The 24335-nt window shown below is 50.7% G+C and overlaps 1 protein-coding gene across 1 annotated transcript; it reads right to left on the bottom strand.

Annotated features, from left to right (window-relative positions):
- Positions 1-134: 134 nt before the first annotated feature.
- On the bottom strand, positions 135-23629 carry jag1b (jagged canonical Notch ligand 1b). Its single transcript, XM_029175279.2, has 26 exons — positions 23298-23629; positions 22775-23080; positions 17161-17212; positions 14689-14940; positions 14165-14225; positions 12186-12316; positions 11972-12091; positions 10676-10789; positions 10479-10592; positions 10297-10410; positions 9925-9971; positions 9255-9428; positions 8716-8866; positions 7750-7914; positions 7553-7666; positions 7366-7479; positions 7084-7197; positions 6565-6681; positions 5950-5977; positions 5430-5515; positions 4775-4888; positions 4577-4686; positions 3480-3719; positions 2812-2943; positions 2537-2675; positions 135-2015 (listed from the first exon to the last, which is right to left on the bottom strand). The coding sequence occupies exons 1-26, from the start codon at positions 23352-23354 to the stop codon at positions 1540-1542; spliced, it is 3642 nt and encodes a 1213-aa protein (XP_029031112.1). The 5' UTR covers positions 23355-23629; the 3' UTR covers positions 135-1539.
- Positions 23630-24335: the final 706 nt, after the last annotated feature.

The raw sequence follows: 24335 nt of genomic DNA on the forward strand, positions 1-24335 counted from the left end.
ATTTGGACAGAGACCTTGTTCAAATCTATGATGTCTCTCCAGCAGCAGTTCCCACGCCAGCTGCCATGAGAAACCTTTTATATGCTCCAACATGTTTGGCTTGATGCAACATACGCAAGACTCTTCACTCCCTCTCCAGAACAAAGACAACTTTAATTCTCTTTTCATACAAAATATTTAATAAATATGACTTTCAAAAATATATTGCCAGATCAACACAATTCTCAAGTTCATAACAAAGTCAAAAATAGGACAAAATGTTGCCATGATCTCAGAGGGTTAACAAATGAGATAAAACATGTTTGTCTTTAAGAGCCTCATCTTAAAACAGAAACAAATGTGCACAGAAACAATGTGGACTCTTGCAAAGCAAGGCAGTGTATTTTATCTGATTCTACAGTGTTCCCATTGCCCCCCTACTGTTCAAGTACTAGTGGTCTAGCTTATGATATTATGCTGACTTAAGCAGATGGGAATTCTGGCGTATTGTGCGGGTGTGACTTTAATTTTGGCAGCCTTTGAAATTCGTTAAATCTGACGCTGCTGAAGGATTTTTGTTCCCTTATTTATACATTTTTCCATAAGCGGCAAGCAATATGTCTGCCACCATGTCCATGCGACGCCGCAGCTGCGATCGTTTGTTGTCTTAACCTCACTTGCCTTCAAATCAACAAATAATGAAATGTCCAAAAAGAAAAAAACAACCCATAAGATTTCTTTTAGGCCCAAAATGCCTATTCTTTGTCTTCTTTGAAATGTAGCTTTTATAGAATGCATTGAAAAACAGTCATTGAAAGAAATGGTAGGCTTCTGCCGCTATCAAAACCTTCAAACTAGACAGAACATATAAATAAAAAGGAATGATATCTTAAGGCTCTTGATTATTAAGTTAATAAATCAAATATACACAACGATTAATAAAAAAAATGTACATATCTACATTTTCTAAATCAACACATAAATTCTTCATATTGGCAGCGATTGCTGACATTGAACCACTCGCCCTTCCCACCCCCCCTCCCCCCAGAACTAAAAATAAATAATAAAGTTGATCTTTTTTTTTTTCCTCTTTTGACAGTTGCTGAAGTCCATTGCTGAAAAGGCACTTTCCTCCAAATGGAACTAGAAAGAATTCAAACATGTACTAAAATATAATTAGCTCTAGTGCTGAACACGTCAGGTACAACTATTACACCAGGAACCCCCATGTGTCGGCTAAGTTTAAAAAAAAAAAAAAAAAGGAAGAGAGAACAAAAACACAACAGGGAAGAAGTGAAATGCGTAAGAGGACACATTTGCGACTAGTTTTATAGTGAAATGTATACCGGTGCCTTGCGTCTCCAGCCAACTAAAGCAACTGTCACTGCCAGTGTAAGCCAGCTTGTCAAAACTTAAATTAACACGGGGAATATCAGAAAATACTGTGGGGTCACAGCTGACACGACAGTTTACCAACTAGACGCGCCAACGCTCCCCTGGTTCACCCACCACCGGGGTGTGAAGGCATAAGGCTTGGTTGCTCAGCAACACAGCTGTCTGCTATACAATGTAGTCCATCCTGTTTATGCTGTTTGCTGTCTCCAAGTCTCTGTTGTCCTGTTTATTAGTCCAATTAGGGTGTTTGGATGTGGAGTTGGGATTGGACATGGGCGTCTTCTCGTCCCTTTCCACTAGTGTGTATGCTGGCTGTTTGGCAAAGCGGCCCTTCTGTAGGTGCCTCTCCTTGTCGTCCTCATCCCCCTCCGGATGATTTGTCCTTATTTTGGCAATGATGGAGTTCTTGTTTTCGTAGTCTTTGATGGCCACCGTGAGGCCCACGTGCTTCTCTATAGGGTTCTTGATCTGGTTCAGCTGCTCCCGCACGTTGTTGGTCGTGTTGTCCTCGGCGCCGGCGGCCGCTGTCCCGTTGTGGTTGCTCTGTTTCCGCCGGCGGCGCATGCACCACAGCAAGATGGAGACGAGCATAAGGACCCAGATGACGATGAAGATGGAGGTGAGGAGGGGCACTAGGTAGTCTGTGGGGTAAAAAAAAGAATTAAGCGGAGATGCCATTAATGTACAGGGAATAATACATAAAAAACAACACAAGGTTTTCTATGACTACATCAAGCTTGCTAAATCATTAGCATGCCTTTGCCAGCCCACCCTGACCTCTGAGCTGGGGGCTAGGGCAGAAGGCTGCTTCTATTTGGCCATGGCAGCAGTCTGCTGTCACCATGTTGATGAATGGAGGACACATGTGGGAGTCTTATTATGAGTCCAGCCAACCCGAGGCCATGCATCCAAGAAGCGCTGGTCTCTCTACTGAAAACTGGCTGGACTTTTGTTTTCAGCTCCGTTACAGCTGAGCAGGCAACCTATTTATTGTGAGAGGGTTCGGAATTGTTTTATATGCCTGCACATTTTACTTGAGTGCTCAGACTTCTAGAACTTGGCTCTGTCTTCTATAAAAAAAAGGCTTCCGTGCATTTGTACACATGAAAATGTGTGAACGTTTGTGAAACGACTGGGAAACAGCTGGAGAGGTGGTTCGTACCGGTTTTGGGGCTTGGCACGCGCACTTCTGTGATGGCGGAGATGATGGTGTTGTTCCCGTTGCGTTTGCTAACTAGACTTGTTATCCTGTCTGTGATCTCTTTAATGGGGCTCGGGTCCAGACGATGGTCCTCCGTAGACTGCAAGCGCCAAGAAGAACGAGGGGATTAGTTCCGTACGCCGCAGGCAATAACTGGATGATGGTTTTATTTTTCAGTGCGCACTAATAAAGGCAGACAAACATATGGCAGACAGAGAGTGGGAGGAGGCGCTTACGATGCAGACGTGGATCTCGTTGCTGGCTGAGAATGAGGGGTCACAGGTTATGGACACAGAATGCTCCAAGGAGAAATTCTTTACTATGTACAAGTGTCTCAGCTTCTTACACACTCCTTCCACAGTCAAGCCCTGCACGGGAAGAAGAAATCAAGCAAATGTCAATTTATGCACAAAATAGAGGGGAATCAGAGAGAAAGCAGATTGCATTTTGGCAGTATGTCACACGCTATCTGGTAGGGATCCACCTCCTCTATATTAAAGACCACAGCCTCAAATGCTTGTCAGTGTCTGCTGTTATGCTTGTTAGGCAACTGGCGAGTGACGATCGCGTGTGGGGGACAGAGTCGCCAGCGGTCCTGTGTAGCTCAAATCCACATAATCCTAGAATTAATCTTGTTGTGTGGTTGGGTTAGAAAGGGACTGGTTTGGGTTCATGAATGCATGATTCCCAGAAACAAAACAAAGACAACAAGACAAGAGGGAGACATTGCTTCCACTCATATTTCCTCCTGAAATATTCAGTAGCCCGAGACTAGAATCCTTTATTCCCAAGACGGATGGTCGAACGCTTCTAAAATCCTGATCTTTCACAGTAAAGTGCCCCTATTCACACACCGCCCTAATTTAATTCTGTTTCTTCGTTCCTCGGTGCCTAGGTAACTCACTCGAGTCAGGAACTCCTTGTTGAAGGTGAAGGTGATGTTGGCGCAGCTGTTGTCCTGGTAACTGGAGCTGGGGTGGCATATGATGGAAGGTGGGGGAGGGTTGGAGCGCCAGCACTCTCCCGAGTCAGGGCAGGGTTTCACAAAGCAGTGGCCCTCCCTGATGGGGACGCAGCTCTGACCTGAAGGACATCCACCCCGACCTTTGGCTCCCAGTTTACACGAGGCAGGGCCACACCACATCTGGAGAGACAACCGTGACAAGAAACGGTGTTAAAATGAGCTATAATGCTATGGAACTAATTTAATTATAAACAAATATAATCAAGACAAGGGCTGATGATGCTCTAGGTCACGCTGGTGGTGTGGGTCCAGTGATTCAATTCAATTACCACAGTAACCACTGAATGCTTTTCATGGTCTCCACAGGACAAATCACACCATTGTGATTTTTCCACTATTGTGCTATTGTGAGTGTTGACCTTCTGGGGTTTGAGTGAAAGTGCTCAGCAACTGTTTGACAGATTGCCATTAAATTGGTCCCCCCCCCATTCACATCCCCTTCAAAGCAAGGTTTGGTGTCATTTGACTTTTTACTTTGTCATAATTTCGCCATATAACCCGTAAAACCTATAACAATCCGCCTCAGCTGTTTTTTTTTTTTGTCTAGTGGTAATAGTGACGCCAGTTGTTGACATACAGGCGTGGTACAATGCACATAACTCTTCCTATATAACACGAATTTCATAGAATTTCATTATAGCAGTGTTTCAGACCTCGGCCTCGTCTCACTAAACACGGACGTCGTGGGAAATTCTGAATTGGCATTTGATGTATGTCATGCGGGGCCATTGTGTTTCCTTTCATAACAAACTGCATGATCGCCTCATGGGTTGGGGAGTGTCACATTCAAACTTCACCCTGTCACACAGGGTGTTGTGGCTGAGATCTCTAAAGATAGTGGGCTGTAACAACCTATGCAGCTTTTGAGTCAGTTTAATAAAGTTATTCTTCCCCATGACTCATGTGCTTCACATCTGTAATCAATAATATTCAAAAGCAGAACCTAATTAAAGAGAAACTATGAAAAGGTGACATACCGTTGTACACACAACTTTCCCATTGGAACAGTGGCAAGTATTGCAGTCCTCATCCCACTTGGCTCCATCTGGGGTGACGTGTCCGTTGACAGAGCAAGATCGTCTTGTCACTGTAATAAATATCACCTCCGTGTTAAAAAGAGAATGGAGAAACTGTATTTGCTGCATGGTTTGTAATCTCCATGCAAACAAAGTCACCTTCTTGACAGTGGGGTCCAGTCTTGTCCGATGGACACAAACAGCGATATCCATTGATCTCATCCACGCAGGTGGAGCCGAAGGCGCACGGAGATGACTGGCACTCGTTAATATCTTTCAGGGAAAATACATGAGGTTAGAAATGGCACATGCAGCCAGATAACAGCCGAACACGCAATGTCAGCCTTTGGCTAAACCAACTGAGGTCCTGTGTCATTTCACCAATGTAGACAGCAGTTGATGGAGAACAAGCAAACACGTTTTAAAATCAGCCCAGACCTTCGGCACCCCATGCAGCTATATTAAAAGCAGCATCATTAGCAGGTATGCAGCAGCTAAGGGCTGGACTTAGCAGAACAAAGGGTTTGCAATGGGAAAGAATGTGGCCATCTGAAAGCCTTTAAGAGGGAAAACAATCTGTGTAATCAGTGTCAGAGAGCATGGCTGATTAACTGTTGGCCTGCTAAGCTGGTTTTCCCCAAGGACAGTGGCAGCGCCCGGTGGAGTGACACCAAAATGGCTCAGTCTGGCCCGCGGCCCGATGCAAAAATAATTGGCTGGCCAGAACCTCCATGTGAATTGAGTGTCACTGTGCCTTTAACCGACAGCTCCAACAACAATCAAGAGAGGAGCTGGATGTGGGGTTAATACTCACTGATCCGACAGTCTGGCCCCGCGAAGCCTGGGGCGCACTCGCAGCGGTACCAGTTATCCCCATCGACACAGGTTCCACTGTTGTAGCTGCAGGGGAAAGAAAAAAAAAAAAAGGGGAGGGGGGGGGGGGGTGAGATGTCAGCTTGAATCGCTCAATATCTTTACTCAGTAGATGAACTATCTGCACATCTGATAGAAAAACCATCTCCGGCTCGGGAATCTTTCTCACCAGGCAACTATTTCTCAAAGGCAATTAAGGCAATCAGTTTTTTATTGGACAAGTGTGCATGGGTTTGGGAGCGAGCTCCAGCGGTGTGCGGTTAAATTAGCATCGTGCCTGGTGGTTCACAGAACAGGGTTAGCTGATTACATCTCAGGAATGACAGGGATGGGTGTATGCGCTCGAGCCTCGGCACAAAGCGGCCCGAGAGGGAAAGGCTGCAGGTGAGAAACTGCGGCGCGGGAGGAGCAGCTTGTTTACATCGTTTTAAATCTGCAGGAAACGTTTGGCTCCTACTCACCATGGGTGGGGACTGCAGTCGTTGGTATCTGAAGAAAAAAAAAAAACATAAAGGGAAGGAGAGAGAGAGAAGTTTAGAGAGCACGTCTGAGCTTGCGTGTGCAGAGGCGTGTTGGGCCGGTCGGGCCTGGACCCAGCACCGCCCGGTTTCTACACTTTTTAAAATAATAGGCCAAACAACCGCCTAGGCTGATTTCCCCCAACATCCACCAGCGTTAGCAGATCTCTTTCACACAAATTGGGGGGAATTTGGGGTTTAGACTGCATGTGTACAGAACAGGGGATTCCTGAGAAGGCAGGGAAATGGACGAGGCCTGGATACATGTCACTGTTTGGACAGGAAGGCGACGAGGTAGCGCTTGTGCATTGGACAGGGAGGAGGGAGGAGGGGGGAGACATCTGTCTCCACTTTCCTCAGCCTTCTTCCTCTCCTTTTTCTCCTCTCGACAGCAGCCGGGGAGAAAGACGGAGATAAATAAAGGTGCAGACCAAGAGGGGACGAGGGAGTTGGATTTAATCAGTTGCAGGATTTCGCCTCTGCACAAGGCAGTGGGAGATTTATCATGATGTAAAAGCAATAACTGCCAACTTCTCCCAGTGCTTAAGGATCACTTACTCTGAGTGCACGTGGGGCCCTCCCAGCCTTCCTTGCAGACACAGGTGAACGACTCCCCGGTCACCACGCAGGTACCTCCATTCTCACATGGGTTCGGTAGACAGCTCGAGTTTTTGGCTGCGACGGGGGAGAAAAAAAAAAAATGCAGTTCAGTTCCATCATCATCACAGGATCATCGGTGCGATCGTAAACCCTGTTGACACTGCTGGTTAGGCGTTCTTTGGTTTCCGAATGTGCATTCCACGAGTTTGAAGAGCACCGGGGAGTTTAAGCATGCGTCTGTCAGCACACCCAGGAGAGGGAGAAACGGACGGAAGAGAGGGAGCGCTGACAGCGTGAAGGGATGAAGACCGTTTGTGGATCCGACACATCTGATTAATCTGAGACGGGAGGTCGCTCCGCTTCAAAGCAGCCCTTGTCTCTGTATGTGTGTGTGTGTGTGTGTGTGTGTGTGTGTGTGTGTGTGTGTGTGTGTGGCCAGCCAACATCAAACCAGGGCCCCGTGACGGTTCGACTCACCTATGTTGCACGTCGTGCCCTCCCATCCCGGGGAACACTTGCACTGGAATGTGTCACCCTCGTCATAGCAGGTGCCGCCGTTGTTGCATGTGGCCTCATCGCACTGACTTTCGCCTGGAGGGAGCGTTAAAAACCTTAGCGTTGCTTAAGCTATGCGCTCACATGTATCGGTGTGCAGAAGATTGGGTAATTACATACAGCTATAAGAGCATACCACAAGCCTGCACAGACAGACTACATGGGTGTGGAAAAAATTTTAAAAACAAAAAAAAAGGCTCTTACGGGAGTGGCACGTCTTTCCCTTCCAGCCATTCTTGCATTCACACAAGAAGTCAGTCACCAGGTCTCGACATGTCCCTCCATTATGACAAGGGTTTGTGCTGCAGTCGTCAATGTCTGGGGAAGACGCGGAGCGGGTGAGATTCATGCGTGGCGTATTGAAAGCATCAAACGCCCGCTCCCTACTCACTGGTCTCGCAGTGGACGCCCTCCCAGCCGTCGCCGCAGATGCACTGGTACACGCTGACCTTGTCGATGCAGGTGCCGCCGTTGCGGCACGGGTTGCTCTCGCAGTCGTTGATGTCTGTGAAACGCATGGGAAGGTGAGCGCGGCGGTGGCGGCGGCCACGCGCGTGTGCGGCGGCCGTGCGTGCGTGCGTTGCTTACTCTCGTGGCAGTAGGTGCCCCTGAAGCCCTCCTGGCACTCGCAGCTGAACTGGCCGCCGGCCTGGCTGCGGCAGCGGCCGTGGGGTCCGCACACGTTGGATGAGATGTAGCGCTCGCCTCCCGGCGTGCTGTTAGACGCCACGGCGACGGTGCAGCTGTCGATCACTGCGAACGAGACCGGCAGTTAGATGACGAGGCCTGCCCTGACAAGCCCTTCCATCATAAAATGCGGTTTGTGTCTAACAAGTGTTGAGGAAGTTTAAGTATTTTGTTTATCGTCGATATTTAATTTAGAGTTATGCAACTGTCTGAGCAGTACAGGGAACGAGCGCTGTGATCAGGAAGAAGGCATCTACAGATAATAAGGCCAACAAATTGGTTAAATATTCCCATCCTCAGAAACACTGCACCAGTGTGAGCAGGAACAGGGATAAGCTGTTATGCTTTTATAAGCAATTCAGAGAGATCTCTTTTAGTGTGCTCTGAAATCCCTTCCTTTCCCCCTGTCTGATCAGGTTAGGAGCTCGGGGTGACTTTGCCCCCTGGAATCGCGTCGCTCTTGCCAAAAAGCAGAGAGAATCTCATCGTCTGGCATCTGACTCCGTGGTTGGTCCGCTCACTCAATTGCGCACACAGAGAAACGTGCATATTCACCGAGGGGAAAAAAAAAAAAAAAAAAAAAAAAAAAAGAAGACGCAGCCCACCAAGTCATTACCGAGAACACACACAGTGCGATCAGCCTGTTGCCAGATTTTCAGCGAAGGGGAGAATCAGAGCTCTGCTGAGGACATGGAGGAGGCGGCTTAATCAAGTCAAGAGAAAGTGCGCACCTAGGCCAAAAAATCTCAAACCAAATTCTGGGTATTGCCCCCTTGGGAAATATGTGGGGAGAGTGTCCAGGCAAATCCTGAGGACCTGACCTTATTCAGCATAATAACACATGGCCTCCTGCTGCCTTAAACGTACCTTTACATGTTGTGGTGCGACAATGGTCTTTCAGGTGAGAGCAGTTTTTGCCCTCGTAGTCTTCTGGACAAGCGCAGTAGTAATCTGTGGCCAGGTTGAAGCAGGACGCGCCGTTGTGACACGGGTTGGGAGAGCAGTAATCAATATCCAGCTGCAACGGGAAGAGAAGGCGGTGAGACCAATAGCCCACATAGACCCTGCTCCCCTAAACAGAGCGAGGTTCACAGCATCCTCCCCGCGAGCCGTGCCAGGAAACAACACGCGCACGGCGCTCGGAGGAAGGGAAACCAAGGCAGAGAGACGGGAGCCGCGCTCCGAGTCTGGGCCCCGGCGCCGAGGAATGCATCCTGCTGCAGCACTCCCTCTCAGAGAGGAGGACTGTGCAACAACAGCCATTTATGAGGGTGGGGAAGGCAAACTTTCCAACGATGCTCGCAGAAAAAAAAAAAAAAAGAGAGAGAGAGGGGGGGGGGGTTCAAGATGCTAAACGATAGCGGGGAATCGCGTTCGTGTGTGTGGGGTGGCGACGAGAGCCTCACCTGACAGAGGTTTCCTGAGAAGCCAGCCAGACACAGGCACTGGAAGCCGTTGACCTCGTCCTGGCAGCGCCCGCCGTTGAGGCACGGCGAGCTCACGCACTCGTCCACGTCCCGCTCGCAGTGTTCGCCGGCGAAGCCGGGCGGACACGTGCACCGATAGCCGTTCACCAGGTCCTGGGGAGAGACCGAGCGCGGGGTTAACTTCGCGGCAGCCACAAATCTGATTAGCTGCGTCGACAGGGTGGGGTCCAAACAATAACTGTCAAACCGGGGAACACAACGAGGAGCGAGGCAGAGCGGGGGGAGGGGGAGGGGCCGCGACAAGTTTGGAGGAACATTATCACAGCTCCGCAATTATTTCAACACATTTTCCTGGCACTGCCTCAACACAATAATGTTTATGGTAATTCAATCTAGTGTGGTCAAGGAACTTGTGTGTCCCTCCCTTAGAAACCCCTCTGAACCCACTCGCCCCGGGTTCGATTTCAGAGAGGAATTCTACAACAATTCTGTTTGGAAAGAACAGTCTACTACAGATATTTATATAACCTCTGTAAATGTCTTTCACACACACAAAAAAAAAACCCAAAAAAACACGCAATAAATAAAATAAAGCTAACAAACAAGCTGGCAAACAGAGCAACGCCAGATAGAGCTGGATGGTTTTTACCTTGCAAGTTCCCCCATTCTGGCACTGGTCCTTGCAGTCGTTTATATCTGCATAAGAAAACAAATCCGAGGATTAATTCCAAACAGCTTGACTAAATAGACTCTTTGAAAAACAACTATGCGCTTTATGTTTCCCATGCTAGAGGCCTTTTAAGAGCAGCGGCGCGAGTTCAATAACGCCTGTGCAGCGCCGGCTGTTGAGCAACTCCTCCCGCTGCCACGTGAAACTATTCCCGGGGCCGTTCGGAGACGCGTCTAATCGCGGCTTTGGCCGCGAACGAGGGTGGCGACGGTGGAGCGCGTGCGTCAGACGCAGCTGTCGGACTGCACCTCCGCGCTCGCACTGTTTCGAGGAGGCAGTAGCTGGACTCACTGATGTCGCAGTTCTGGCCCGTCCAACCGGGGACGCACTCGCAGAAGTATCCACCAATCAGGTTGCGGCAGGAGTTGGCGTTGACGCACGGGTTGCTATCGCATTCGTTGGCATCTAGAGGCAGAGGGAAGGGGTTAGTGGGGTTTCTATGAAGCAGACAGAGGTGGGGGGGGGGGACTCACCTATTAAGCATGTCTTTCCTGTCCACTGTGAAGGACAGTGACACTTGTAAGCGTTGACTAGATCCTGGCAGGTGCCGCCGTGGTTGCAGGGGTTCGGGGAGCAGTCGTCGACATCTGGGCAAGACAGTTGAGGGGTGGTTAGCCAAGGTTTGACTGGGAGGGGGCTGTCATTTGAAAAGGGCAGAGCCGGTTCTTACTGATGGTGCAGGAGGGGCCGCTCCAGCCTGGCGCGCACTGACATTCGTAGCCTTGACTGGTCTCCGAGCAGCTCCCTCCGTTGGAGCACGGGTTGGACAGACAGGCATGTTCCGCTAGCAGGACAAAAACAGGTCACACACACCCATGTGAGTCACTTTTAAAGGAAGCGTCCACCCTTGGGTGCCCATTTTGTTAATCTATGATTAAATCTTCACTCTTTCGGGCTTCTGTTATTAGAGGAGGCTTTTGCTATTGTAGCTGCTATTAAAAACATTTCTCTGTGACATCACATCAGCGTTTGCTCAAAAGATCTGAAAATGCGTCTGTTCTTGTAATAGACACCCATGGGTCAACTCCCTTTTCTCACCCATCATCTACACCCTTTCCCTTCCTTCCGCTCGCACCCCCCCGTTCTCAGTCTCATTACCCGCCCGGCAGAGTGCACCACCAGGAAATCATCTTTCATGCTAAGTTGACCTGACCAACGCACCGTGACTTCCCTCTGACTCCCCGCCATTCTTCTTCGGAGAGGCGGCAAAAGATGAGGAAGTGAAGGGAGGGAGGGCGGGCGGGAGGGGAGGAGCCTCCAGGTTGGGCTTACTCCTTTATGGTTGACTGAGCCCCGAATGCGTCTAAAACGAGGACTGGCTCCTGGACGTGTGGCGGGAGCAGTGAAAGCGCCCTGCGTGTTGCGATACCGACACATCCGCTGGTCTGCGGCCCTCCCGTTACGGAGGGCACGGTTTCCTGACATCTCTGCAGTTAAGCTGTCAGCGCCCCGCGAGGCTCCGGTTTAATGAGGACAAAAACGTCATCTCCACGGTAAGTGTTCGCAGCAGCTGAACCCTGGCACCGCACCCGTCTCGTCTCCAGTGCCTGAGGAGCGGCCGGGTTCAAACCGTTGGACTGCCTCGATGTGGGGCCACTCTCACACAAGTGGAAACAGATCACCGCCTCCTCTGATTACAAGCTGACCTTCTGGCTGGAGGCCTCATGAGCCCAAAACCTCCCCTTTTCTTGGAACCTTGACTTTGTTCCACTACTTAATTCCATTTATTAAAAAGTAACAGAAATGTCGTCGGGTACAGTCCAAAAAGAGACAGATCAAATAAAGACCCATCATGACAAGCTGTTAACTTAATTTCCCACAATACACTGGGACCTGATGTCCTCATAAGGCTTGTTCTGCTGGTCACAGGAAGTGTCCCAGCACAGAGACAGAAGGAGATACTGATCAGTTTTTACTGGCTGTGATCATCAACGATCACAACACATTCCTGTGTGTGGACACTCACCTCTCTCACAGTTGGCACCGGAGTAGCCCTCAGCGCAGGTACACTGATACTTGTCGGGTCCTGTGTTGATACACGTCCCGCCGTTCAGGCAAGGCTGGCGGGTGCCACAGTAGTTCAGATCTAGAAAGAGAGCATTTCACGCCGCTTTAGCTTTTGCTCGGACACGTGGGACGCTCCCACGGAGGCTGCGAGGGAATAGGAGGAGGTTGTGGACCTTTATCGCAGAGGTGGCCGCCCCAGTTGGTCTCGCACAGGCACTGCCAGGGCTCCACACAGGTGCCGTGCACGCAGCCAGGGTGGGGGATGCACTTGTCGCAGTACTGGCCCTGCCAGCCGTACAGACACCTGCAGGACAAACAGGGGGGAAGCCATTAAAAGGCGCACATGCACGCATGCCGTCCAAACAGAGGGATCAGGTAATGCCTGTGGGATCTGGCAATGCTTAATAACTTAATCTTCTGTTTATTGCAAGTTCCTTTATAAGTAACGCGGCATTAATCTGCGCTTAATGAGCCACACGTTGACATATACTGCATGTAGCTGCGCGAACGAAACAAACAAAGGGGCAGTATTCCTGTTCTCACAACCGAGCTATGTCCTAAAAGACCACAAATGAATTTTAAGCAGCAGGGTGTTTATGCAACGGCATTTAAACAATACTTGGGGACAGGGCACCAGAGGAGGATTTAGCATTTTACCAAAGGGGGAAAAACAAAGCAAAGCTCTAAATTACAGCTCCACTGGGACCTTTAGCATGGCTAACATTAGCATGCGGCCAGACGCTCCCTTTAACGGCACTGTGTCTGTGGCTTGGCAGTAGCGGCGTCTTCGCGGAGGGGGGTGTTCGGGGCCCCGCTCTTGGCTGCGAGGCGGCTCATCCCGGTTCCCATGAGCCTCGAGTCAGACAGCGGCCCCGGGGCCGAGCCTGCTGACCGCCGAGGCGTCCAGGTCCGCAATTACACCAGGGCCATACTTAAAAACACACGTTCACACCCATTGTCTGCTGCTTAAAGGAGGCGGTAGAACGGCGGCTTCTCCTGCTCCAGGAAGCGCCCCCCTGCCCCATCCCCGGGTGGTGGTGGTGGTGGAGGTGGAAGGGGCTGATTAGCCTCGAGAAACGGACGGACTGTAAAAATAAACGCGGCTGTTAAGCGAACCTCGGCCTGTGATTAAACCGGCTGCGCTTAAAAGCGCGCTAATCCTCCCCACGAGGAGCGGAGCGGGATTCCTCAGCGGGATCCCAAATCAGTTACAGCCATTACGCAGCCAGATGAGCGGGGGACTCGTCACGGCGTGGCACGTACGCGCTCGGGCCCTGGTGAGAACGCGCAGGTGCGCTTTTATATCATTAGAAACCCGGGGCTGAAGTCATTATCTGCTGCAGTTGGTGACGGGGAGGCTGCCCTAGCCCGCAGCCAACGTTGCTATGTACCGCTGTTGTTTGACGCTCCAGAACAGCCCGATGGTGGGAAAGTGCTCAGCGACTGCAACAGCGGTCGAGCTTGCTTGGAGAGTTTGTTGGCAGGGTGCATATAAACAGAGTTAAACTCCGGGCTTTTAAATATAGCCACACCTGTGCGGAGACTAAGGCAACTCAAAGCTCCCGTATCTGCCAATAGCCACACATGCACTTACAAGAAACCCGATGATGTCAAAAGCTTGGGAAAAACAACAAGGCTGCTGCACTAAATGCACAAACCTGATCGTCCCTGTGCTTGATTTATGGCCAAATCAGACAACTAAGAAAGCAACCACTGCCTGAGCTGTGGGAAGACTCGTCGGGCAGCGCAGGATCTCCTCCAGGATAAAGAGGAGATTCACAAGTGTTGCTGCGCACAATGCCCCGGCTCCGGTATCCATCTGTGCCTGGCCTTTCCTCTGGCTGCGTGCACAAACGGCATTAGGAAGCCATTAGCAACACAAACAATTCACTTCGAGGCTCATCCGAGTGCTCGGCTCGTTACACACGCCCCGCGGTGGACGTGGATCCTTTTGCAGCTGAGCGTCTTTTAACGCAACATGAGATTTACAAGCCGCTCAGCGAAAGCCCGAGTTGAGCACCGAGGGAAAGATCAATGCTACCACAGCACTGGTGCTTAATGATCCGCACAGGTTCTGCAACAGGCCTCCACCGTGCGTCAGTGCAGTAAAAATCATTATTAACACCTAATCAGAGTAGCCACATTCACTTACTTGCATCCACCTGGTTCCTTACACGACCCGTGTTCAGTGCTGCAGCCTTGTCGGCATATTGCTGCAAGAGGGAGAACAATAATCATTTCACTGCCTGGTAACTAGATTCAAACTTAGCAGCATTTTATCGCACTTTAATTACAGCGGCAAATGATATAATTACTAGTTTCTGTTACGTTTCAGCCTGTGAGAATAAACACTGCTGTCGACAAATAACAAGCTGCCTTCGCCTCATGACACAGTAAAATATTTAATAAGAAATTGCCCGGGCTGATTTACGGAGCATAAAAAGTTTATTCCTGGTCAGACGGGCAATGAAAAGCTATATTTGAATGGAGGCGGAAGGAAAAATGCAGTGGGAGGACAGAAGTCTCCCATTCAATGTAAACCACGCTGCAGACTGCATCAGCATGAATCACACATCACTCTGGCTGCCGGGAAACTCATTCATGCCCCGTCTCAGGCCCGTGTTTGCCTCCACGTGACGTCAGCCGTCGGGCCCGGCTGCGATCTGAGGAGCTCACCTGTGTTGCAGTCAGGTCCGGACCAGCCCTCCAGACACGTCTTGTTTCCATTAAAGTCGCACGTGTAATGCCCAAAGAACTCGTCCCGGGGACGGCAGAACTTGTTGCAGCCGAAGCCGTAGTAGTGCTCGTCGCAGCTGACCCGGATCTGGTACTCGAACTGGGCCACGAGGCCGTTGTGGGTCAGCTTCTGCCACTGCGGGCTGGGGTTGATCATGCCGGAGTGAAAGGCTTTCTCTATCAACGTCCCATCTGCACATAAAGCGTGTGTGATACAACAGTGAGTCCTCTTTAGCAGTGATCTGAGCCCCAGCTATGTTGGTGTCCATCACATGTCAGAGGCAGGCAGCGAGCACAGAGGAATGTAGCAGCCAACATTACACATTAGGGAAGTGCAATCATACAGCGGGGAGCCAAAAACGCCCCAAAAATTCGGACACAAATTGCAGAAGATCTCTTAGATAGTAGATTGTATGTAATTAAAGCGACTGTGTGCTGGAGAGGATGAAAAGTACAAGGAGGAAATGCAGAAAAAAGGAAAGGGCTGCCCGTAATGAGTAGTCTTAACTGCTTTTTTCTCACGCTCCCTCTCCAGCACTGCCTGCCTGGTTTGCGATACCCAGGTTTACAGCTTGAGGATATTACTGGCCTCAGACGCTGCCCTCTGCATCTGTTCAGGCGAGGACAGAACCGCAGCCGCCGTAAATTACAGCGCGAGGACCCCGATGCCACGGTCGGCGCTGGGAGGCCTGCCAGTGCCGTCAGCACTTTTTCCAGGCCACTCTTCTCACAGTCCTTATTCAAAAGTGGTCAAAGAGTCTCCAGGCAACTCTGGTGACACGCAAGTATCGGTGTGCGCGTCGCAAACTTAGACCCGCTGCAGCCTCTGTTTTGTCAAACATCAAAGAGGTCGTGGTTCGGGCCGATGTGCAAAGGTTGACCCGGGAGTCAAGGGCTTTAATGAGCCGCACACGCAGAACCGAGGCGCTCAGACCGGGCGGCACATGCTCGGCCCAGTCTCCACGCGCTGCACTATACACTTACACGCAAGCCTGCCTTCGATTTCTAAATCTTTCACCTGGGAGAGAATGAAAAACGTGTCAGCGCCGTTATTTACTGCGCTCACACAAGCAGAGGTCGCCGACCGCCAGTTGAGTCGCTCCTCCGTGTAGTATGATGCAAGCGCACGCGTGTGTATGTGTATCTGTTGGTGGAGTGTCATTTATTTACAGTGCTGTGGTGTGTACAGAGGCCGTCGGGGGTGGGGGGGGGGAGGGGGGGGGGGGGGGGGAGTGCACGGCACCCAGTGAATTCACGTTGCCCAACAAGATTTTGCAGTAGTCTGGAGTCCAGAGCTCAGCTGTGTGGCATTTCTCTACCGGGTGCCGACCTGCAGTGTGAGGAGTAGCACATCGTCTCTACTTGCTGCCAGGCTTGGGGTCGAACATAAATCATGAAAGACTTGTGGAGCGTACAAAGGTCGCGCTCCAAATCTAAATATATGAAGGCCACTCAAAGAAAAACTGGACAAGAGAGTTTAAAAACCTTTTTTTAAGCACACAAAAGCTTGGACTACACCAACAATCAGCCTGAGCGCATGAAGCTGGTGGAGTTCAGTAGTTGTGGAGTGTGTACATCCAGGCGGCTTTTCACACCAGAGCCCTAATAGCTCTCTGGGAAGCGGCAAATACAGCAGAAAAGGCTGAAACCTTGTTGACCTCAAACATACCTGCATAAATAAGCTAATGAAGCAGGCCGTCCCTCAGCTGGCAGCACCCCGCTCCTATTTGACTAACAACCCCTGAAACAAACCTGGCAACCCAATCGGCTTCAAAACTCCCCTACTGTTTGTACATTTATGGGAAGAACAGCCGGTGTGGGCCAGATGTCGCCCGCTGCACATGCTCTGAGCTTCAGCCCACCTGTGCCACAGGTAACTTTAACCTAGGGGCTGCGCAGCCGAGGGGCCTTGGACCCCTGCGCTGAGACATGGGGCTGATCACAGCTCAGGCCTGAGGGGCTGAATGAACCCTGGAGTCAGTGACGGTGAGACGGTGCGGCCCCGACCCTGACCGGCAGCATCTGCCATCAGTCATCGGCCACACGAAAACATTTTCGTAGGCGGGGGGCCCCGTCCCGGCCTGCGAACGTCCCTCGTCTCCCTCGCTACGCTTCCGTCCCCCTGTCCGCCCTGTCCCCACGTCTTCTTCGTCTTCCGCCCCACTCCGCCGTCCTGCCCTCCCGTCTTACAGGCCCCTGTCAACACACTCGCTTAACAGACACACAAGGGGCTCGGGGGGGTGGGGGGTGGGGGGGGGGGGGGGGGGGTCCAGGAAGAATAAACTTCCTTTTCTGACCTTCAAAACAGCTCCCCACCCAGATGTTGCAATGATTGAAGAGCTAGAGAGAGGCTGGAAAAAAAAAAGGGAAAGGAAAGCAAAATGCAGATGGGATACGAGGGGAAATACTCACCACTGGTTTCATTGTTAGCGTCCAAAGCTTCCACTATCAAAGTGTAGGACCTCTGAGGATAGAATGAGAGGAGACAGACGGTGGTTTAGCTAAGAGCAAGTTTATCAAGCAATCGCTGTATCATAAAGTATATCAAAGTATAAAAAAATACACGCCTAGACTTTTAACAACAGAACAGACACCCCTCATTCTAAACTAAACAACCACGGCCCTGTGGTGCTGATTAAGGGAGGATCAGTCTGTAGCGGGACAGGAGGCTCATCTAAACAACTAGGCTGACAGACACATGTGCAGTGGTCTGGTGTAGCTGGACATCCACCCAGCAGGACGGACTGGTCTACTGGGAAATAAACCAGTCCGGTAGAATAGGAGACTCCACCCTACAACACCACAAATGTGTCTTCATCTCAGTCACGGTAGCCTTGTAGCCATATACGGCTTTTCCATAAGTCAGTGGATGCTTTCCAGGGTTAGTGTATAATGGTCTTTCAATTTCAAGGTAAATTAAAAACTTTTAATAGTGTGCTGCGAATTGTGCGAACAATCCAGACAGGCTCATAAAAAGTGAAGAGACGAAATTAAAAAGAAAGATGGATGTTGAGGCAGAACAGGCAGAGATGAAAAAAAAAGACCTGCAGGAGACGGAGAGAATGTTACACTCTGGAGAGCCTGTCTTGATTTCAGCACTCCCAAAAACGCTTTGTCCGATTCAGGGTCGGTAGCGCTCACACCGATATCGGCTTACGCGCTGGCGCTGCCCTGTGCCGCAGTCATGAGGGAACAAACAATGCGTCTATGAGCGCGCACAATGGAGCGAGGGAGAAAGCACGCAACTGGGAGAAAGTGTAATCCACTTACAGGGGCCGGAGCACTAGAAACACCTACTCGTTATATTCACACACGCCGGCCCCTGGCAGCGCCGCTCCGAGGCATTTCAGAAATTCTGCCGCGACCCTCTTTGCTCCGATGACTTCATGGTAAACAAACCCGTTCAAAGACGGGGGGGGGGGGAGAAAAATCCCCGGTGCCGTCGAAAAGGGAAGGGCTTGACTCACCGCCGAAGCCTTTTCTTCGTGGCTCTACCTTGTTTTGTCAGACAGTCAACTTTCCGTCCTTCCAGGAGGCATCCGTCTCGTTGGGTGCCAGCTGTGTATTGTAATCAGGACGGCTATTATTCCAAATCCAGTGCGCGTCACAGGCGCAGAGCGAGCGGAGGCTTCTGACTCATGCTAAATCTGTGGTAACCTGAACCGGCCCACAGCTTGTTACACCAACACTATGAGACTCTGGCTTCTTCTCAGGAATCAGGCCCTATAGTGCTTTTGCTTTGGTATTTACTTCCACCTGGGAGGAGGGGGAGGGGTCATATTTCCAAAGTATACAACTGCACCTGAACGCATCGTCCATATACCTGTAAAATACCCAAATTTGCATATTACTGATTATATTCAGCACACTTTTAGTTAATAGACAGTCTCATTAACTAACCCGGTTCACCTGCTACACAGTGAAACCTTACGCTGAGTAAAAGGAGGCACATTAAATCCCTCTGTGGTTGCAATGGTGTCAGGAGGCATAAAGTTTGATGGGTTATTGGTCAATTCAATCAAAGGCGGATGCACGTTAACACGACAACACACCCACAACTTGCACGCATGGGACTCGCCCAAGCGTGGAAGCGATTGCAGCGCTGTGCTCATCATCGCCCCCGACCCCGACGTGCACCCGACGGAATACATGTAGAACAGAACCGCACGACTCCCGCCGTTGTGATTTACTCATTTATAATGTTGCTGTATCTCTTTACAAGTAGCCTCGCCGTTACTGGGCCTGTGTAGTTCCAGAGTAAACAACAGCTTCCAGAAAGTGAGATACTGGCGAACTCCTCATTCACTAGCACTCCATAACTCCTCAGTGGTTATCAGCTTAGAGCCGTCTGCCACTGCCAGGTTCACTTTTCCCAGGCTCCCAGCTGACTCACAACTTCTCTTTGAACTAGAGCGCTCGCGCACACACACATGCACACACACGCACGCACGCACACACACACACACGTCCAAGTGCAATAAGTGTGGCCATATGTCTTCTTATCTATCCTGGCCAAGCAGACACTGTCCAACAGACAAGCAACATAAGAGATAAAGATCATTCCAGTTCGAATCAGTGTCTTGCCAAAGAACACTACTGAATCCTCTCAGTAGGGGAATTTTCCCCGTACACACACGCACACAAACACACACGCACGCACACAGAGGCCTCTCATCCTGCCCTCAGCTGAAAATGGATCCATCTGATGTGTCATTACACGGAAAATCTAACGAAATAAAACAAGGTACGTCTCACAGAATAACAGGCAAAAGCCAAAGGTCTAAATGCAGCACGGCTGCGCCGAACAGGCCGGTTTAGTCTTTCACTCAGCACAGAGGAAATGTAAACAGTCTAGTCAATGGGATATTGACCTTCTGTATCAGTTTTCCTGAGTAAATCACTTCGATATCGAAATGAGATCTAACCAATGACTCCTGACTGCTCAGTAACACGCCCTGTTTGCCGTGAAGCCCAGGCTCCCTCATGAAAAGACAACTTTCTTTATCATCTTTAAAGCCTTCGCTGATGGACTGGGAGGAAGGAACAAATTCATTGTTTGCCAAGAGATTTAGTATCACAACAAGACTTAAAAGACTGTTGTACGATCAGCAGCTTCAATCCCTGGGCCCATTAAACATATGTAACTGATTCTGGGTCTTCTGCGAGGCAAACCAAGTCACAACATGAACTTGGAACAACACTCATCATGAATTGAACCAAACGGCCTGATGCCCGTGTGTTGACAGTGTGACTAACCAAAAACCCGGTAACAAGCGAGCGCCTCCACTTTTGTTCCTAACCACATCACCCTCACCTGAGACGTGCAACAACACTGATAACCCATTATCTAACGTCACACCAACAGAATGCCACATTCACACAGTGAAAAGGGGCGAGGTGCTAGGAAAATAAACATCTCTTTTCCTTCTTTCACTTGAGTAATTTGCTCTTAACTGTCACATTCGAGCAGACTACAGAAAACTCGCTTGTCATTGCAGCCGCAGCTGCCGGCGGAGCTTTACCCTCGAGGCTGAGCCGACTATTGTTCCGCGACTCGCCTCATCCCGGTTCTCAGACTGCTCCGACTTGTCAACAGATCAATCACGTCCCGAGTCATATTGGACACACCTGCTTAGTAATAAATGAAATATGGAAATATGCGCTAAGAAAATAGAGGCGGCATTCGATCGGTTTGAGATAATAGCGTCAACGGGAGGCCAGAGCTCGAGATGAAAGCGAAGCTATTGCTCAAAAACAAAAAAAAGAGAGCGAGCCAAGCTGGCAAGTGAGCAGATAAGTGCATTTGAAAGCCACATGTAGACTCTGTATGTAGGAGCCACATGGGAAATATGCCGCGGTGGCCACCGTTTGCCTGAGAGCCAACTTCACCGCTGCTGAGTCTACTACAACTGCCTCCTGTTGCTTGCCCTGCATTGGAATTACAGCTGCACTGCCTCCATTATGCTCTGTAATCCTGGCTGTAGTCACCGAGGGCACGCCATTGTCCCCCGTCCACACGCCAGGGCCTCCGTCGCCGGGCCCTCGCTGGGTCTGCGTGGAACCAATGCATTGAGGTAAAACACGGACGCGCTCGCGCCGGAGACGTCCGGGGCAACGGCGTTGGTTCGGCTGGACGCCGGGCTCTCGCCCGGCCTCCTCCGAGCACATGCGCGGCCTCATTAAGTGCAGCAGTTACTGTGGGTGGCAAGGTTAAAGCGATGAAATACCTGGGGTCCAACCGAGCGTGACTTAAACAAAGCCCTTGGCCCGGACAAGAGGCCAACTTCATGCAGCTCACAAGAGAGGATGAAGGGGAGGGCAGGGCCGGGGGGCAAGGGGGGGGGGTGTGGGGGGGGGGGGGGGGGGGGGGGGGGTCCATGAACCCGGAGTACCCGACAACCCAACTGCACCACACTGCCATCTGTCCACAACAGCCAATCAACTGATGAAAAGGACAAAGAGTGATATCATACCTAACCTGACGATTGTTAATGTGCACTGGAGTAAAGCACTTGAAGTGAAGGAGAAGAAAACTGAACACATTGCTCTGTTCTTTCACAGATTAACGCCTGGCTGCTCCATCGTCTCAACAGGAGGCTCATATTAAAAATCTGGACAACTAAAGCGCACAACTTTAAAGCTGCAAAATGTCTGCAGCACTGTCTCCATGTTTAATTCCTAAACACCCCAACCATCACCTTTCATTTTAACAGCCTGTAGCTAAAAAGCGCTGTTTCAAATCTAGTCCACAAATGTTCAAATGGCACCAGGTTTAACTTTAGTGTCCACAACTTCTGGTATCAAGTAGGAGCCATTTTCAAGCAGAAAGATGAAACTAATCTGGCTCCAAACTGCTGATGCCAACTCACTGTTGCCATAGTGTGAACATAAACAGAAACCTTTGTCCTTTAGCAAAAAGAAAAAATATAGGACGGGGAACATATCGAATAGCACACAGCACCACCCCACCGAGACCAGGACGGCTTTACTAGACTAAAGACACTAATTAAAATCAGTGAAGTGTAATATATAAAAGTAAAATGCACAATAATATCCCATTTCTATCATTTACTCTGGCTGTTGGACTCCCCTGTTGAGCCCAATTGTGGAAATTGCAAGAACCTCCATCAAGACTGAAAAAAAATACCCTTGATGTAAATGGACACACACACACACACACACACACACACACACGCACACACACACACACACACACACACACACACACACACACACACACACACACACACTGTGGGGCCAGTCAGTCTGTGCACTGTGCAGCTTTTTTCACTCCATTGAAATGTTCTCCAGCGGTGCAAATCATATCTCTCACGGAGCTACAACACCGCCACAGGCACGTCAGGCCCATTTACTGACTCTGAAGAAGAGCTGACACTTGAGGAAACCAGAAAGTGGGTTTTCACCCTGGAGTTAGTGCGTCGCGATGAGCAGCTGCCAGGGAGCAAAGGGAGGAGGAGGAATCTGTGAGAATCCAGCTCACCCACGCTCACAGCGCAGCTTCGAGTAGTAAAACCACGGCGGACTGGGTGTAAAGCAGCAAAAGTGCACCGTAAAAAGTGGAGCTTTCTCTAAAAACGACATTTTACTTTTACGGGCGAAACTAAGTGTACACGTCCTCTACATATAAACTGGCGTCCGCAGGTAGTTTAACGTGCGCGGTGGGTTCAACGGGCGTTAGAAGAGGTGGAACCACGTTATAGAAAAATGCGGGCACCTGGTTAATTGCCGCAGAAAATGAGCAGACCCCAAAAAAGGATAATTCACACAGAGCTAACTACCGCAAGAGAAGCTCGTTCTTTGTTTGTTGTGATTTCTAGGGGGTGACAATGATTGACAGACAGTAATTGCGCAGTAATTGCCTAGCAAACAGACTTTTCTCCCCCTTTTCTCTCGCGCGTTTGGAGGAGCGCGTCGGGAAGCTATGAAAGTTTTCTCTCTCTCTCTCTCTCTCTCTCTCTCTCTCTCGCTCGCGCTCGCTCGCTCGGGCTTTAAGCCTTCAACTCACCGGCCAGGCAAAGCTGAAGGGCAAAACTATCCTGGATTTGTCATTCCTCGCGGAGCTCTTGAAAGTAAAGGTATTCCCTCCTAGCACAGGCGTAGATCCCATTCCGAAGCTGCAGGGCCCCGCAGCAGAAACCCTCGACTGGTATTCCTTTAGGCAAACTTTAAAAAACGTATCGCACTCGTTCCGTGCGCACTTTCGGTCCGCCGCGCTCCGCGCGCCGTCGCAGCACAGGCCGTTCAGCAGCTCCCCTTTCACGCCGTGCATCGACAGGATTTGCAACTCGAATTGTCCGGATCCCTCTGACACCTGTTGGGAGACACAACAGTGAATACAAAAGGGCGGGCTGCGTGCGCGGAGCTGCGTGCGGGAAACAAGCCGCACGACGCGCGCTCCCCGCACAGGACGCACTGCGGGGCACGGTTACACGGTAACGCTGGCGCGACCGTGGCCAACGTGACGCGACCCCGCTGAACCGAGCGGTACCCCCCACCCCCACACCCACGAAGCCAGTCAGCCCACGTACCTTCGCGAGGAAGCAGAGTAAAAAGGCAGCAAGAACCGAGCCCCGTCTCAAAATCATGCCTCCGCACTGCTGTTACCACTCGTTTGTACTAGTCGTCCGGCCGACACACGGCACCAGAGCGCTCCTCTGGTCTAAACATGCACGAGTGGGCAACAACACGTTGGTCCGCAGGGCGCCGGTTCCCGAGTCATAGACGAGCGTCTCCACACGGCCCGCTCGACCTGCGCTGTCCGACGCGTTCTTGTAGCTGGAGAGAAGTTTACACCGGAGCCATGCGACTGCCGCGCGCCGTGCTGACGGAGTGACGGAGTGACTGAGGCTTCTCGGAGCCGGAGCCGACTACACAAGTTCAACAGGGGGAGAGGGAGTGTCCGCGGAGCCTCCATATTCATGAGCCCGCCCCCTCCGCCCGAACGAGCGGAATCAGCGCGCGCGGCTGCGTCTGATCACTCCCCGGCACTGATTTGTTACATCTACGTTGAACTGCACGCGGTGGTGATCGCGTGTCCTCGCGCTCGTTTAACGGCCGTTAAATGAACACGAGCCTCTGTTATTCCAGCGCGCTAGAAAGGAGGCATCTACTCCCTTCATACTTGTGGCATTAGGGAACAGGCTACTGTAGATCATCCAAATTACAAAGCGGGCTTTCGTCAAGGCCGGTAGTCGAGTCAAGGGCGTTTTACTGAATCCACGGTATGTTACGCATCGTTCCAAGCCTTGGAGAAAAGGCGTGGAATTCCACTCGCCAATCGACGTTTCGCAGGTGCGTCTGTGCAGGAAGGGAATGCGCGAGCTGCATCAAGGACTCCGCCGCACCCACTCACGGAAACCCCCCTCTGCCCCCCCCCCCCCCCACACACACACACCGCCCCGTGCTCAGTGAATTGTGTGGACCAATTACACAGGTCACTCAATGGGTCACAATCAAAAAGCACCGTTGGGCCCTGTGACATTTCCAGAGGGAGGAGCGCATCAATGAGTAACTACCTGGTGTTTCACCATCACACTTTACAGCCGTTTATGAGCGTGTCACAAGTC

The sequence above is a fragment of the Betta splendens genome, chromosome 15 (assembly GCF_900634795.4).
Source record: "Betta splendens chromosome 15, fBetSpl5.4, whole genome shotgun sequence".
Taxonomy (NCBI): domain Eukaryota; kingdom Metazoa; phylum Chordata; class Actinopteri; order Anabantiformes; family Osphronemidae; genus Betta; species Betta splendens.